This window comes from Coturnix japonica, chromosome 3, assembly GCF_001577835.2.
Source record: "Coturnix japonica isolate 7356 chromosome 3, Coturnix japonica 2.1, whole genome shotgun sequence".
NCBI lineage: Eukaryota > Metazoa > Chordata > Aves > Galliformes > Phasianidae > Coturnix > Coturnix japonica.
The window spans coordinates 96,856,555-96,874,115 of record NC_029518.1 but is presented as its reverse complement, the minus strand read 5'-3'; the positions used below and the strand labels follow the sequence as shown (position 1 = coordinate 96,874,115).

The 17,561-nt window shown below is 41.9% G+C and overlaps 1 protein-coding gene across 20 annotated transcripts in view; it reads right to left on the bottom strand.

Moving 5' to 3' along the window:
• Positions 1 to 17,561, bottom strand: part of HMBOX1 (homeobox containing 1) — a 100,911-nt gene that overhangs the window by 47,359 nt on the left and 35,991 nt on the right. For 14 of the 20 annotated variants that reach the window (XM_015859742.2, XM_015859725.2, XM_015859730.2 and 11 more), the window contains exon 2: positions 11,675 to 11,760. In XM_015859742.2, coding sequence (XP_015715228.1) covers positions 11,675 to 11,697 — 23 coding nt within the window. In that variant the 5' untranslated portion in view covers positions 11,698 to 11,760. Of the gene's footprint in view, positions 1 to 469; positions 576 to 949; positions 1,061 to 11,674; positions 11,761 to 17,561 lie in introns of those variants that run through there. The other 6 variants (XM_015859726.2, XM_032443452.1, XM_015859727.2 and 3 more) reach the window with 3 other exon arrangements.

Sequence of the window (17,561 nt, the reverse complement as noted above, 5' to 3'; positions counted from 1 at the left end):
TCTTGCAAGAGAAAAGATCAATCCTAGTCCAACACTTTAAGCCACGGTTATGACAGATGGCAGCCCAACACTCCACCTCCAATTAAACTGAGCATTCAGCCTCTCATGAACAGCACTCTTGTTACCTGGCAGAAAGGCTCATCTTCTACCAACTTTTCAAATAGCATTTCTCTCTCCTTCTTTTACTGCAGCTACAGTGAACCAGCAGTTACTACTCTTTTGTTTTTGATAAACCCGTTACAGAGGGAGGAAGGCTGTTCAGTAACTCACACCAAATTTTCCTCATTGCTAACTATCCAGCAAACAGAAATCCCAGATTCCCAAACCGACCAGTTCATTCAAGGCCAGAGGCTGAGTTTTTGTGGAGAACTTTTAACCAGTTATGACATAAGATCTATGAACCACAACTGCAGTACAAGTTGCCCTAACTTTTTGTTGCTACCTTGAAAAAAAGAAGATAAAAACATACCTAGCGGAAATTCTAGTGGCCTGTGGGACCAAAGCTGATTTGACTGAAGTCTGATTTCTGAAGTTAGCAACTTTTGAACCTGGAATGTTGTCACAGATCGCCTGCCCTAAGAAGGAAAGTGCAGCACATCCAATTACTACAAGCTTTCATTTAAAGAAATGTCTGCTGCTTTCTTGCCTCCAAAGGCACCTTTTGGTGTAATTCCATCAACATGGTGGCTCATCAAAAGCTTTTTTTAACTACTAAACTTCCAAAGGTACCAGAACAATGACTGTCCTATGAATTTGCTGCGAAGAAAAGAATGGAACTGGAAAAAGCAAAGTGAGCTCCCTTAATTGCTTTTCCTTCCTAAGTCTCCTTACAGCAGAGCCAAACGGCATACAAATGACAAGATCGCTCCTTCGGAACTCAGGATCTTGAGAAGGGACAGCAGATAAAGGGCAGACAGAGCTCAGCAAAGAGATCAGGGTATTTTCCAACCTTTTTGTGAATCTTCTCGAAGAGTCAAGAGTTTTTACAATTCCTGCAGGGCAACACGGTAAAGAAATCACTCAAACTCCATGACATGTGGCAGAGCTAATTGTAGAATCCCTACAAACAAGGGCAGATGAAAAATCAAGCAAGAATTACAAGGACCGTATGAAAACCAAAAGAGGAATAACAGCTTTTGGGATTACAGTAGGCTTTGCAGGGACTTCCTTCAGGTACATGCATCACAGAAATCTAAACAAAGCCAGTAGGTTTTGGGGGTATGGTGATAAAATCTATTCAAACTTGAAACATCTCCCAACACAGATCTGACTAGGTAAGGGAATAGATAAGGTATATCCTCAAGTCAGAGCGTATGGCTATATTAGTACTCGTAAAAATAAACAGTGCCAAGGAAGAAGCATGACAGTACCCACACGGTTATCTACAAGATTATTACATTGCTCTGTTTTGGCAGTTTTGGCTCAACACAGCTATTACAGTCGTGACCAATTTGCAGACATTATACAGGATTTTGCATAGACCTGAAACCACAAGCAAGGTGTTTGGATACAGCTACCCACTCACTTTTCAAGACTAGTCCCGTGGCATGGATGTGGCCCAGTGGCCTTAGGACTGAAGAACAGCCCTGAGAACTGCTTTGCTTAGTTGAGCTGTAGTTAGAGCGTAGCCATAGGTAAGGTATACCAAACCAACATGCATACATCCATGAAAGCAGCACATGCAGGCTGGAAAGAAGCTCCTATCCTTGTTTTCCTACAGCAAGTACTGAACCTCCTTCATGGTTTTAACATTAGAAGCATGTATGCAGGAAAAGAAAGCAGGAGGACAATGCAAGGGGATGACTCCCATCCAAGAAAATGACTGTGTGAAAAGACAGACTACATTCATATGAGTGTTTCGGTCCAACAGGAATGCTCTGTCCTTTGGGACAATTAATTACTGAAAATGTAAATGCCATTCTCAATTTTAAAAGACAAGCACCTGGACTATTCTATTAAAAGGAGGGCACAGCAGCCGGTGCAGCAGTAGCCTGGAGTGTGGCTGCAGCAGTAGTCCAGTCTGACTGGAATTGTAACAACTAAGATCTGGAAATCACACTGCAGTTAGAATTGTTCTGGACTTGACAAAGAGCACTTGGAAACAGACGTTGCATTCTAGGTCTGCCCTCTGTATTTTGGGGGAGCAGAGATGCTCAGCCCTTTTGTCCAAACCTTGCAAAGGGTGCCATGCTGCCTGACTCACATCACCAGCTCCTGTGCAGTAAGAAAGCTCACAATGTCAACACTAAGTGGCATGTTTTTCAAATAGGAAAATCTGTAATTAAACATCTGGCTTTGAGATTGCTTTCATCAGATGTGCCAGCTCACCCTTCGTTAGAGACAAACTCCCTTTGTCCTTTCTTACCTGTATTTCTAAGATCATCATTTCCTGAATTTATCTGTCAACACCACATCCTCAAGTACTTTACTGAACTGGAGGATTTAATGAACCTGAGACTCCTCCCACAACTACCTCCACTCAAAATTCCTCCTCCACTGACTCTTCAAGATTTAATACTAGACCATATCTTACATTATCTAGGTTAATCTTCAGTTTGTCATGGACCCAGAAACTCAAAACTTTTGCTCTTCTAGCCCCATGAACCTAAAACCTAATCTGACAAAAGCACAAGATGGCTTCAGAAATATCAAGTAATATGAAGAACCTAACGCCACCTGCAGTCAGTCACTGCCTTTAGAATTTGGCTGCGATCACTAATTTATCTAAAATGTTGGAGCTCAGCTTCTAGAACTAGATAAATATTTTACTTTCAGTGGTACAAAGCTGTACATAGGAAAGCGATGTGGCTTCCAGCTTGTCCAGTGTTGGTGCAGGGAGGATTCGCTGTGCAGGCATGGTGATGCACACAGGGATGCACGGGCTGCTGGACAAGGCCATTCTCTGCCATATATTCGATGATATCCAACTTGTGGCCCACAGGGTAGTGCTAATCTCTGGACTGCTTCTGAAACAGCTGCAGTAAGTAAGTGAGGAGCAGCAAATCTGCTGCCAGACTGAATCCATCATACTGTAATTAACAGTCACTGCTAAGGATGTCCATGCAAGGTATTCTTCTAGCCCTCCAACCTACACAATTTCTACACTACGTAACTTCTCAACACTTAGGGGGGAAAAAACCCACAACAAATGAACACCAAAGTCATCCACAGCATCTCACTGATCTCACCCATGTCACAGTCTGATTTAAAAACTCCTGTGCTTATAGCTCCAAACACAGCACATACTGCATCTGACACAGATACTTACTGATCCTGAATTCTCATTCACATTTCCATGTGCTTTCCTATATAATCATAAGATTCAGAAGAAATGCTTCTGAGTCAGCTTTGTGTATTGAAAACAACTTCAGGAACTGGGAATTTTCCATTAAAAACACAAAACAAATATTGCAAAACGTCGTATTACTGAACATGTTCCAACATTACGAGCTATCTACCCTCTTTTAATGAATAACTACGCTAAGATTATTTAGAAATGTTGCTCTAACAAAGCCTCTGTTATTTTCCACTTTCAAAACATTTTTAATAAACTTAATGCTGTTTGAAGATCAATTTACAGCACAGTTGAGTAAATCAACCATTTTAGAATCATCAAAATTTCATTCACCTCATTAATTAATGGATATCCTCTACTCTCCCCTCTCCCCACCCATACTGCTTTAAGAGCCTCGTATCCTCCTGAACTCCTCTAGCTAGCTCTAATTCAGCTTCTTTTCCCCCTCTTCTTTCCTTGGGAAATACAATCAACTGCAGAAGTAACAAGAAGCAAAGTAAGGTAGAGACAGAAGAATGACCGGAGGTGTTCAGAAGAAAATCAAAGCAGCAAATATTGTTCCTGAGAATAATACTGTGATGGGCTGCTTTGCTGTGATCAAACTTTAGCAAACTTTCCTGCCAACTTAGCAAAATATCCTCAGCACTGACATAGCTTGGCTTACCAAATCTCTCACCAGCCATGACAAGATGACAGATTTCCCCATGGAGAGAGGTGATGAAAAGGTGCCAACCAAGGAAGAATCGCCATGCGTTCATCTCCGTGAAATCCAAAATTAAGGCTTTTTATAAAGAACTAATTAAAGTCAAAACTAAAATTAACCAACTTTCTAACAAGTGAACCTGGTCCTTAAAAAGGATCAAGCTTATTTAGACTCTGACAGGAAAAAAAAGAGAGCTCAAAATATCTAACTTATTTACATTTCTCACATTGAGCTGGCAGTCATGGCCCATGTAAGATGGCCCAATTCCACTTACTGCCTCTTGGTATCTGTAAAGCATTAAAGCTTCCTGCTTATCTTTTGTGGCTCATCCAAAAGGAACCTGACGTGCCTAAATATCAGACTGAAGGGAGACCTATAAATAAAAAGTAAAAAAGCCCTTTTGCCACTAAAATACCCAGTAGTTCCCAAGCAGTCAGATGCAGCATCACCCATTTACACTTCTAACACTTTAAGAACTGAAAGCCGCTTGTGTTAGGACACAGTACCCTTTTCCCTCTCATACCAAGAATATTCAAGCTTATTTTGTATGAAGTCCTCCCTGTAAATATGGGGCTTTCTCCCCATTTTGAAAGCACTGACCTTGAGCAGGGGCTACATAACCAGACACACTGGCTTTCCTCACCCACTACCACAACCCAAGCCCACACCCATTCAGGAATCATCTACTCAGCGTGAGCTTTGCAGGCATCGAATCCGACAGAATGATCCCATTAAAACAATCAAGAGCAGAAAGTGGAGAACTCTAAGTCCAACTGAACTTGTAGAAGTAATTCAATTACCCATTTGGGAATAAGGCCAGAACACTGGCCTTAACACCTTTAGCAGTTGAGAAAATAGCTCTGGACTCCTTAAAGATCAGAAGGGATCGTGTTTTTCTCTCTTCTACTTGGTGTATATCAATAGGAAATGCTCCAACAACACTGGATAGATCCTTTTCTGCTGAGATCCCTCTTGAAATCTTCATTACAATTCACTGCTTTATCTAATAGTCTCTGGAAAGCTCAAGACACTTACAAAACCAGTTGTGCTTTTTAATATGAGACCTATCTTTGATATAACTTGCATAATATGGATATGGGTTAGAGCCAAAGTGTTCAGAACAGGATCCCAGGTCTGGTAATTGATTTAACAATGATTCTGATAAAGTTGCATTGACCGTGGCAAACAGGATGGGGAGCGACATCAACTTCCACCCTCCTCTGATATATGGCACAAACTGCTGACAGGGCTGGGCCCTGAGCAGTGTCAAGGGAAGGGTGATGGGGAGAGTTACGGAAGGGCTTGTCCCAAGGGCAGTGGGCACAGCCCGGAGCTGCTGGAGCTCAGGGAGCATTGAGACACTGCTCTCAGCCATAGGGTTTGGGTGGCAAACACAACGGTTGACGTGCAGCACACAAAGTAAACACTGCACACCACATGTCAAGCTCAGAGGCTACAACTGTGAGACCACCAAGTGCCTTATGACCCTGCTGGAACACAGCTGGGACATTAAGGGCAAAGCTCTGTCTTGCTGTCTGAAATTCAAGCAAATGGCCTTTTCTTTTCTCGCTTAACAAGTGCATCTCCTTTTATTCACAGCCAATTTAAGCGCTTCAGAAACGCCCAAAGCTTTGTACCATATTAAGCAAAGCTGCCTTCAAAACAGTAGTTGATGCTATGAATTCTGGAGCGCAAAAGAGGATTAAGGATGTGACTCATCTGAGCCAACACTTATGCTCATCAGTTGCAACTCCAGTATTTTCGGTGGAGTTGTACCAGTTTTCAGGAGAGGGGAAAAATATATATAAAAAATTAAAAAATCAGGGCTCAAGTGCTCATCATGTCAACGAACACAGAGCCATCCTCACCCATACGTTAGCATAATTATCTCCTGCAGTTTGCATCTCTTGGTTCTGATTTTCAAAGAGGACTCTACTCCCATTCATCCTGATTCACAAACAAAATGAAATGCTTGTATAATGACTGCTCTCATCCGAGGCAAACGGAAAGCTCACTTTGCAGCAAGGAGTGGAATCAGACTACAAGCTGATCTATCGAGGTTAAACGTCACCAGTTCTGTTTATGAATGCAAAACGCCGCCTTATGAATGCAGAACACTGCCATATGCTTTCGATCAAAATGGTGACAGTTAATAAGAGCAGCCTGAAACTTCTGAAAATAAATCCAACGTAATCAAATACTCACCGCTACACAAATTATGGGAGGCAAGCTGAGAGCAGAATATCAACATCGCATTTCTTCAGGAAGCTTCAAGATTTTCAGCTAGTTAAAGAACCCAGACTCGCTTTTTCTACTTAAGCTGTTTTTCCACTCAGCTTTCAGTATTCTTAACTGCTGATACAATAGTTTTTTACTGGGTGCTGACACACTGGCAGCAAGCAAACCCCAGCAGTTTTGCCACTGATTCCACATCGGTGAGTAACTTACTGCCCTTTATAGTATCCACTTTACATCTTTGGAAAAGAAAGAGAGCTCAAGATCAATCTTACAAGGGGAAAATATAATAAAAATGCCAATTATTGCCATAATCCAAGCCTTACAAAAAAGACTGACCTCTGACTAAGCATAGGGCTGGGAGCCAGGTACTTCTGAATTCTACTCCAGGCGCAGACTGATTCACACCGACACCTTATCTGTCTAACCCTAATGTTCCTTACTCCTAAAATCAGGGCTCCCAACTGTTGTTGCAGTTCTACAGCAGCAAGGCAGGAATTCAAACTCTGAAGCTGGATTCAAGGGTAGAGTGAGGAATGAGAAGAACTGACACAAAGAGAAAAACCAGAGTGGCAACTGAGTGCAGAACTGAGACCCAAAGCTGTGACAAAAGAGCAAAGGAGGAGCTCTTCTATCTGGGAGCTAAAGACAAAACTGCATATACATAAAGTCTGTAACAGAGCCAGGGCAGAATTCCTGTGTTTGAATTCCAGTTACACCAGTCCCTGCAACACACTGACATATTTTCCTCAGCCCACACAAAGAAACAGCTATTGTGACAAAAACAAAGGAGACATGGGCCTAACCTAGACGTAAACTGGTCAATCATATTTTTCCAGATGTAAAAATTAGAGGGGTACAAACAACGTTATCTTCTCCTTCCTCTAGAAACCTGCAGAATTTGACCGATTACAGAATCACAGAATGGTTGGGTTGGAAGGGACCCCAAGGATCGTGAAGCTCCAACCCCCCACCACAGGCAGGGCCACCAACCTCCCCATTTAATACCAGCCCAGGCTGCCCAGGGCCTCATCCAACCTGGCCTTCAACACCTCAAGGGATGGATGGGGCATCCACAGCCTCTCAGGGCAGCTGTTCCAGCACCTCACCACTTTCATAGTTAAAGAACTTCCCCCTGATATCCAACCTAAATCTTCCCTCCCTCAACTTAAAGCCATTTCCCCTTGTCCTGATGTTCAAAGAATTGACTCCTCTCATGTTTACAGGCTCCCTTATAAGTTAAAATCAAGACAGAATCTCAGGTCAACATTTCCACATCTGCTCATTGGAATACCTAAATGTTGGAAACACATCTTTCTACAGAACAATCCTGTGTGGCAGAAAAGTTTGAATCTAAGAGCTCACAGAAAGGGACTAACCATCAAACAAGCTAAAACGGCTTGTTCAGAACCACAGAGGCATTTTGAAAGTGTGGAAACCAACTGCTTGACCAAAATTTGAACATCTTCTCACTGTCCTACAAGGCTCATCTACGGCACCAGGCATGGCATTGTACAACATGCTTTAGTAGGATGTCATCAGCGGGATTTCTACCACCTCTTTTCCACACGTAAGGAGAATGGTGTTCTTTAGTACTCATGACGGAAACCTACATTCTTCCTCAGGTTCTCTCACCAACAGTAACCACTTTCATAAAGGAGAAATTGGTTAGTTCAGAAAACTAAAATAAAAAATCACCAAGTAACAAAATTGTACCTATCACCAATTCTACGTTCAAGAAGAAAGCATTTTTTTACCCCTGCTAGAAAACAGCCTGTGGGATTAGATCTATTCTAGTGCTGTTGGCACACTGTCTTGGTGAAGACAGATGTTATATCTGGAGAACAACTCCAAAATAGATAACAGGAGCTCCTTGAAGAATATAAATCATAATGGCAAAAACGTGGGCTTTTGGCTACTGCTGCTTTCATATTAGAGTTTTATTTTATTTAAAAGCATTTCAAAAAGAAATACACATCTTATTCATGCTCTTAAAGCAACACAAGTCTCAAGAAGCCTAGATTCCATTTAGGGAGATTTCCTCTTGTGTGACACAGAGAAGACCCAGTTTGCATCCTCGGGGTAAATGCAAACTCTTTTTGCTACTCAAAGTAGAAGGAGAGCACTTGGAGATGCAAGTCCTGCAGTGAGGATGCCTGAGGGTGTGTGAGCTGACCTAAGAGCATCCAACAACAAGAGTGGAGGATCCCTTTTGACTCAGGGTGTTTTATGGCTGTCATTCCTGCAGTTGGGGCTGGGTCCTTCCTGCTCTTCTGCCCTCCTGTAGAGATTTGTGGGAATCCCAACAAATCAACTCAGTTCAACACGTCAGGAAAATAAACAAACCAACCCATCCTTAGCTACTTTGCTTTGCCTGGGTTAGTGAGCTGTGTTAGCTTAGAGAAGGCTGCGATCATTGCTATTACCAGCCCAACAGATGGGCCGGGCCAATTTGGCTAAAAACAGAGGAAGGCACAAGAAGCACACAGGGAACAAGATTTCTTTTAGGCCCCTTTAGACTACCTGTGAATCATGGATTAACTCATCTGGTTTATTTTAGAGTAAAACTAAAGGCTCAGACAATGCTTCAGTTATAAAAGCTTAAAATGTCCACTGAACATTTCTACAGCCACCAGCCATTTACACGATAGCTGAAGCCTCCTTCACCAAGGTTTAATTAAAGTGTTTTGAATCACATTTCAGGGAAGCTGGACAGTTAAGGCAGCTTAGCCATATGGTGACTTTCCAAGCCGCCATAATCCAATGGCTGTTTTTCAATGCGCTGATTCTGGTACCATTCACATATTTGTTCCTTTCTTTCCATTGCTTTTCGTAAATGATAACAAGACTTTGGTCTTTGTTCTCCATCTGCATTACTCACACTGATTTCCTTTCCACTCAGCAGGCTTTTATTTACTCCAGAGACATCTCTGTCATAGCTGGCAGTTAGATCCATACACACAGACCTGATGTAATTCAGGTAAACCTTAAGTGGCAATGTTGAAACTGTCCAGTTCCATAAAAAAACATACCCGAGAGTTTGAAAATGCTACATAAATACCAATGGTCATACCTCACACATTAATTAATCAATACTATTGCGATCCTGTGAAGTACGAGTAATTGCTTCCATTATATTTATGAAGAAACCAGTAGAGATATATTCATGTTGGCTATAGAAGGACTTAGTTTCAGACAAACAGCTAATTCTTGTGACACCAAAATCAAGTCTCGTGTTCACACAAGGCAGAAAATTCCTCTCAAGTACTCACTCTCATCCAACTGCAGATAAAACTAAGGTACGTGAAATGGTAATTGCCTCCCTTGCTTTTCAGACAGAGGATGCTGCCCCATGGCTGGGATAACCAAACTACTCTTTAACCATGGCAGCTTTAGGAGATTTATTAACGCAAACCAACCTTACTTTCAAGCTTGTTTTAAAACCCTGACCTGAAAATTGAATACTGCTACTATAAAGATACTGCTTTACAACCTTCTTTACCTGCCCAGTGAAGTACGTCAAGGCATACTTCTTATTTTTAAGAAGTTATTATAAACATACACACAAGATGAGTCATGATTTCACAATAAATCTCAGGTCGTGGGCTGTCAAACTGCTTATTATTATTATTATTTTGAACTGGTTTTTTTTCCCACCTCTTTTCCTTTCTGATGTCCATTTACCTATTCAAAAAGTTATCTATGGTTCAATCCAGAAACCTTACACCCAATGCATCATCTTGGACTGTTTCTTGTGATTTAAAGCTCTCTAACCCTGTCTAAATAGTTTCATCCCAGCTTTCACCCAGGCGAAAATCATTCATCTATAATTTTATTGTATTCTCAATGACTGTATTAACTGTACACACACTGGAATCAATGGAAAAAGTGACTGCTTTTGTGATGAAGGGTGGCAGCTGATTAATACCACACATCAACATGCCACAGTGATCCCGAGAAGCAGCAGAACACGATATCCAACTAAAACTGCACAGAGGCAGGACACGTCTGAAATCTGGCTGAAGCACAGGAAATTAAGACTATATAATTCACTGCTTGGAAATTTATGTTATAAGTCTGATTCAAAGTTAAGGCTGACAGGCTGTCCTTGTGCTCACACAAAGCACAGAAGAACTGTAGGATCAGTCTGCAAACTCTGCATTAGTGGCATAATAAAGATGCACAGGGCAGCGTGGCCTTAACTCCAGATTTCTTCCCTGCTGTGAACTATATCTCTGCAATTTCAAGTGGTGACTATTTAATACTGAAATTCAACATATTTGCAGCTAAAACAAAGAACAGGAAGCAACACAGGGGAGTGTCAGAAGGGTAAGAACCATTAGTTTTGAATGGAAGACTAAGACACCAAAGGAAAATAACTAGTTAATGGTCCTATCAAGAAGCCTATTGGTAGTTTAATTTCCAACATATAGCTGCTGCTCTTGTCAGCTGCTACTCTTTACTATCACTCTCTACAAAGAAGTCTGTGCTTACACTGCCACTTGCACTATGAGTGCCCATGCACTACCTGAATAATCTTCAACCCAGAAATAATCTATCTTGGATGAATCTGACTGTGTTCACAGCATCCCACTTCCAACCTGCTATGGACAGGATTTCTCTTTGTAATGCAGTCAGACAGTAGGTACAATCAGAAGCTCAGGGGTCAAAACACCTCAAGAATCTGTTTGCCGTTAGACGTTTGGTCATGCCTGTAAGAGGTACACAGAACACTAATGCAGGACTGGAACCGTGAGAGGGATGCAGGACAGCACAATACAGGACAGTTACTCTTTTCAGCCTGACAAGCTTCAAGCTTTGAATTCATTTGCTCATTTATTGAGGAAAACAGACTGGATATCAGTTACATCGAAGACTTGTAACTGAGGTCATTTAAAAGAGCAAACTAAAAGGCTCAAATTCAAACATAAGATTTAGATAACTTTCCTTTGTGCTGGGATTCATGATTCAGCAGTTGTGGCTTGAACCAGCACATTCACTACCCATGTTAGCTATGCTAAGTTTTCTGCCTTTGATATACAGTGCTACACTTCTGTGTACTCATCTCCTTTCACCAGGTCCATATTGGTGCTAAACACTTACAGTTGTGGTATCCTTCTGCTACGCCATGGGGATGTATGGAGTACTCCAGCTTTTAACAGCACACCTCCTCTGATCAAGGCTGAGTTTCTAAGCACTTCATGAATTTCTCTTTCAGAGACACTATCAGCCAGACCAAGAGAAGAACTACATACCACTGTTTCCCAGTTTAAATGCTTAGCAAATGCCAAACCAGTGGAACTCCCCAGTTTAGCAAACTGTTGGTCATCAGTGTAATCATTTCTCTGCATCTTTCAGGTAGAACAGAAAAAATACAATGCTCAAGATGGCATCTTTTTGTAGCTGTGTCATTGTTTGGTTTTTATTTTGCTTGTACTTACACTACTGGAAAAGTTCTGAGCATACTTTACATGGGGATGGAACGTTATAAAGCCTCTTGGGGGTCTTCAGTGTTATTCACCATTCTGTAAGACACAATTAAAAGATAACAAAAGCTTTAGATATTTTAATGAAAGGCAAATTCATTCTGATTTCTTGTTGTCTGGCTTACAATTACACAACCAGCTTATAAAGGGCAACATTCTGGTAGTTTTACCAGGCAGCAGCCCCAAACCACATGCCATTAGGAAAAATACGCAGGCCCCTTCAGGATTCTTTTTGAGCACCTAATCCATCCTCTATTAAAAGGGAAGGGTATCAATCACTATATATAATCACAGCTAAGAAAAATGTTCCCTCAAACTACTGCGTTTTCTTCTACCCACTTCCAATTTTTATGTTTTATTGTGTGACCTGTTAAAGCCTCACCGTCTTTCTTCTCTTTGCCTCAAGTGAGAGAATTGACATGGTTTGTAAAGGACTTAAAGTCTAAGAAATAATCCTTTGCATCCAAGCACCCCATGGATGACTTCTGCTATAAATGAATGCTTTAAAGATCTAAACAAGCCCAATCAGCTGAATAATCTGAGCTTGTGTATACCAAACAGATTAAAAGCTGCACATGCTGATTCCCATTACTCTCCATAATCTGTAACTAATTCAGATCCACATAATCCGTACTATCACAGACACGCTCCAATGCAGACTGCAGGTAGATTCCTAAGGAGAAAGTTGACGTCTGGTAGCATAATCAGTTCACAGGCAAAAATTTAAATTACAATTGATTTCTTTTTGCCACAAGTAAATTAATCTGAGCAATCATTTAGCCTTATGACAGTTACCTACCCTTTTAACTCACAAAAGCTATTAAAAGGATTATTTGGCTAACATCCGCCAAGAGCTTAGAAGACAGGTACTATGTTCTGAAAAGGAATGACCTAATAGAAGTTTCTTCAGCTAGCGCTGCTGACGTCTTTCTTCATAAACTAACAGACTGAAAAGTACTTCAGAAGTCAAAGTATTAACCATTAGGAAAGAAAAAGGGAGGATGTTACATCCCGGTAGACGTAGGAAGAACAAGAGAAAATATTTACACTTCAGACTACAGGTGAATGTGAGCTGGAATAGAAAACAAGTGACTTGAGCAATAAGGGGAAGTACACTGAATAATTTATTCTGCTCTGTAATTGTCCGTAATATCAGCACCCAGGATTTGTGGATGAATACATGTTGGCTGCTCTCATTGTTAAGCATGGTCTAGATGCTACAGCATGGCTCTTCCTCTGCCGCACCACACGATTTGCTAACGGCTTTGGGGAAGATCTGCACCTATTCTAGACAAGAGCTCACTGCACACATACAGACCGTGAAAAGCCTGGCCTCATCCATTTGCCTCCCACCTCCCTTCAGATATTTATATGATCACATCTCTCCCTCAGTCTTCTTTTCCCCATGCTGAACAGACCCAGGTTACTCGGTCTTTCCTCACATGGAGACGCTCCAGGCCCTTCATTATCTTTGTGGCCCTCTACTGGACTCCCAGGAGATCCCTGATTCATCCCCAAGTGGAGCTCAATACATTCTAGTTGCTCTCTCACATAAAGAGCATCTCCACCACCTCACCTCACCAGCCTGTCTTTCCTAAAGAGGACATAGCCATCCATGACAGCATTCCAGTCATGTGAGCTGTCCCACCATGTCTCTGAGATCGCAGTGAGATCACAGCCCCATGGCTGCATGCAGATCTCTAGTTGTTTTTGTTTATTTCCATGCTGCATGCATTGGTATAAAGCACTTTAGGGAAGCAGAGGGTGCAGGTATCTCTAGAGGATGCAAGAAGGTTTAAGCTGGGCTATTGGCAATGTTATCTTCTCTGAGGAGTCCTCACAAGATCCTATTGGACAACTGAGAGGCTTTTCTCCACAGTTTCCTAAAAAGACAGCATTCCCAGGCCCTTCTCTGTCACAAGGAACTCCATCCCCTTCCCTCACTGAATCTAGTTTAAAGCTCCAGTAATAAATGCAGCCTGCTTGCTCCTCAGAACACTCAGCTACATTCCATCCAATGCCCACACACCTGGTCTCTCAACATCCTGCTCCAGATCATAGTACCTAAAACCTTGATCCCAACTCCATCCCCTCAACCCAAAACCCATAATGTACCACCAGGACCCAGCCACCGGTTAAGAGGACAGACAACAACACTACTTGTGTTCCTGCTCCCTTTAACATCTTCCCAAGGGATTCAAAGTCCCTTTTAATGTTCTGTAATTTCCTTTTTGCAGCCTCCTGGGACCCTACTTGAATGACAACAAGCAGGTAGTAGTCACCTTGTTTTATCAGGTGTGAAAGTCTTCTTAACATCTCTGATACATGCCCTTGGAAGACAGCAGATCTCTCTAGGATGTTAATTGGGTGGAAAATGGGGCCCTCAGTGCCTTCCAGGAAGGAGTCCCCAATTACTAATAGTCTTTGCCCTTTTTTGGTGGCAACTGCAATTCCCTTGGCCCACATCTAGGTTTTGAGTTGCCTTATTCCTCCTCCATAAGAGCAAGATGCCAAGAGCAATATCAGACGTGATGGACAATTCCAGCAGACCACAGGTCATGCTGTGATTGGCCTCAGAAAGAAACCACATTACTGGAGAACTGATGGATGGAAAAGACAAACTGGCAGGTCCCTAAAGTCAGTCACCCCCAAACCTTTCAAGACGGCTCAGCACCACTAGACACTTCTCCATTAAATCTCTTAGCAGTATTTAAAGCATTTGCTGTGAAGCAGTCACAGAAAAATATGAGATCATGCAGTTGACTTATTGCCAAATGTTGAGTTTAATAGAGAGAACTGGTTTGTTTTCCAAAGAGGAAGAAATTAAATTTAAATAGATACAAACTTTCTGAAGGTCGGAGAGGCTCACGATAGAGAACTGAATCCTTCAGAGAAAGACTCGCTTTGAGGGTGAGGAGTGTGGAAGAACCAAAGGCAAAAAAACTCACAAAGGAAAAAAAGATCACTTTCCATCACCATGAAACACAGAATTAAAACTGGAACACGACAGAGCCAAAGAAAAGGCTGCAGTAATTCAGGTGTGAGATGACAAAGGCAGGACAATGATTTTAGTGATACTAATGGAAGAGGAAAAAAAAGTGGTGCAGGCTTCAGATGTTATAAATGAAAAGCTTTTAGGATGCAGCCCAGATTTGGGATGTGAACGGAGGAGGGAGAAGGAACTTTTCCAAGATACTCCAGGTCTCTCAGTGCAGATAAAGGGGATGATAGAGCAGAAATAAACAATAAGAGTGTTCACAAGTAAATAAAAGAAACTCTCAGTTTTTGCTTTGTTTGAGGCAGCAGTGCTACAGTGTGGCTGCAATCACAAATTGTCACAGCAAAGCCAGATTGTAAGACAGGTCAGTTTGACAGGTTGTCCAGAGAGGCTGTGGATAACCCCCCACTCTCGAGGCATCCCAGGCCAGGCTGGATGAGCAACCTGGGCTAGAGGGAGGTGTCCCTGGCGATAGCAGGGGATTGGAACTGGATGAACTTAAAGGTTCCTTCCAAACCCAAACCATTCTATGATTCTATAGTCAGGGAGCCCCAAGGTCTGCCTTGGCAGCTGGAGTTGTGAAAGCAAATGGGGTTAAACAGAGAGGAGAGGAAACCAGTGTTTCCTATGTCTGATGCCAGAACAGAATGACAGCTACTGAGAAGGGTTACAGTCTTTGGTCTGAAGTTCAGTGGCACTGAAGCACCCTCCCTCCCCTGCACCCACATAAAGATTGCTGAAATGGTTTTCTGATTCAGGGTTCATCAGACAAATAACAAGCAACCCATCACCTATAATTTTAGGGAAAAATTCATCCTAGAGCAAGGCAACTGCAAGCAACGTTCTTCAAGTTATCACCTTCTCTTTACCTCCATCAGCACAAACCAAAGCAACAACACACAGCAGCAGAACAGGTGTCACCACAAGCTGTAGTTGATATGCAAGTAAGAACTCACAAACCTTTGCCCTTTTCGCATTATTCATTAAATAATTTATCTGCTAACACAGGGAAAACACTACCAGTTCCATTCCTTTCTGGAACAGATAATAAAAAATTCAATATTAATATGGAAATCATGGCCACAGTTGTAGAATCAGATGTAATGAACAATCTTGTCCCCGGCTTAAGTTGCTATAAAGGAAGCTTAAATTTACAATGGATGAGCCTTAGTGGCATTCTGTTTTTCAGATATTAAAAATCTCATTTTCTCAGTGCCAAGGACAAGTGGATGTGTGAAGCAGTGGAGTATCAACTCTGCATTTGTCTCACTTGACATGAAATCATTCTCATTTTAGTTTAGATTTTTAATATATTCTTGGGATCCACTTCAGTTTTCTTCGTTCCTCACTGTATGCAATTAGATGTTTTGAAGTACAGTTCACCCTCATCCACAGCACTCTGCAGAAGCAAGGAGGAAGTCACTTGGTAAAGATGAGGCTCATGTAACCTATTTGGAAAAGCAATTGATTTTCCTTTTTAATTTCGGAGTGAGTCACATAGTAAAAAATAACACCAGCACTTTGTATTTCACTAATACCTTCCTTGGTAAGTTCTTAAAAAGAGCGTTACAAATAAATTAAAAGCTTTCTGTCCTTGAGAAAGGGGGACACCACCATTTTGTCACAAATAAAACATGAGCAGAGGGCCTAAATTCTTGGCTCCCAACCACAGATAGTATCAGAGATGTCTGCCTGAAGACACGGGCCCCATGCCACTGTGCTACCTGCTATTGAAATGCTGGACAACCAATTTCAGCCTCACTCCTGAATTCATACTAAAGGCAGATTCCAAATGCTGTGTATGGTTGCAAACCAACCTTCTCCTAGACATAAAAGGAAATGTCAAAATTGAAATCCTTTACTTAGAAGACAGATAGTAGGAACTGTCGGGTCTACCACACGTCTGCACACATGCATACATACGTGTCTATAAGCATGGACCACTGCATTCCAGTTGCTTCACTTTCTCTATCCTAAAGCCAGTGTAAAGTACAACAAACCTGTTACCAGCTTCACTATGTCCAGAAGTCAACTTGCCATCTTGCTCACAGACAGCAAGAGAGCAAGAAGCCATCACTCTCAGCAGTTCATTCTAATGGTTGATCATCACTCTCTCCATTAATAACATTCACTTGATGTCTACTTTGAATATGTATTGCTTCAGATTCCAGATAATAGCTCCTGTTAAGCCCTTTTTTCTAGCACTGAGCTCTTTACTTTTGGGAGATGTTCAGACAGGCTGTTGTTTATCCAATGCTTTTAAAACTTCACGTACCGTATTTGTATCAAAACTGAAAATTCATCTGGGTGCATGCACAAAAGTAGGACTAGCATCCAAAATACTAAAGCTAATCTAGGACTCTCTAGCCCATTTTCCAAAAATAGGCCTATTAGGAAAAAAATACACTCTGCCATATGACTCAAAGACGTGTTACATTTGTGCCCTGGAAAGCCAAGGTTAAGAACCTTCTCTGAGACCTGTCACCTCCTGAGCGTGCACTGTGGCTTGGCAGTGTGCAGCATTCTGCTTCACGTGGTCACTGCACTGCAACATGAAGGGTTGTCTTTCAGGCCTCTAGGCTTGAATTTACTTCAATATTATCACTTTAGATTAGTCAGCACAGTCATTTGTATCCTGAGCAAAGTCTTAGGCAGGTCTGGAAGTATGTGCGCAATTAGCTGTGGCCAAGAACCATTGCTGAACGCAGCAGCCGCTGCATCTGCTGCAGTTCCCTTCTGGGTTACCTCAAGCTGCAAGCTTACACAGAGGACATTGGCTTCTGACACAGTAACGTGGCACAAATTGCCATGGCAGAGTCATTATCTTAAGGAACAGCCTGTGCC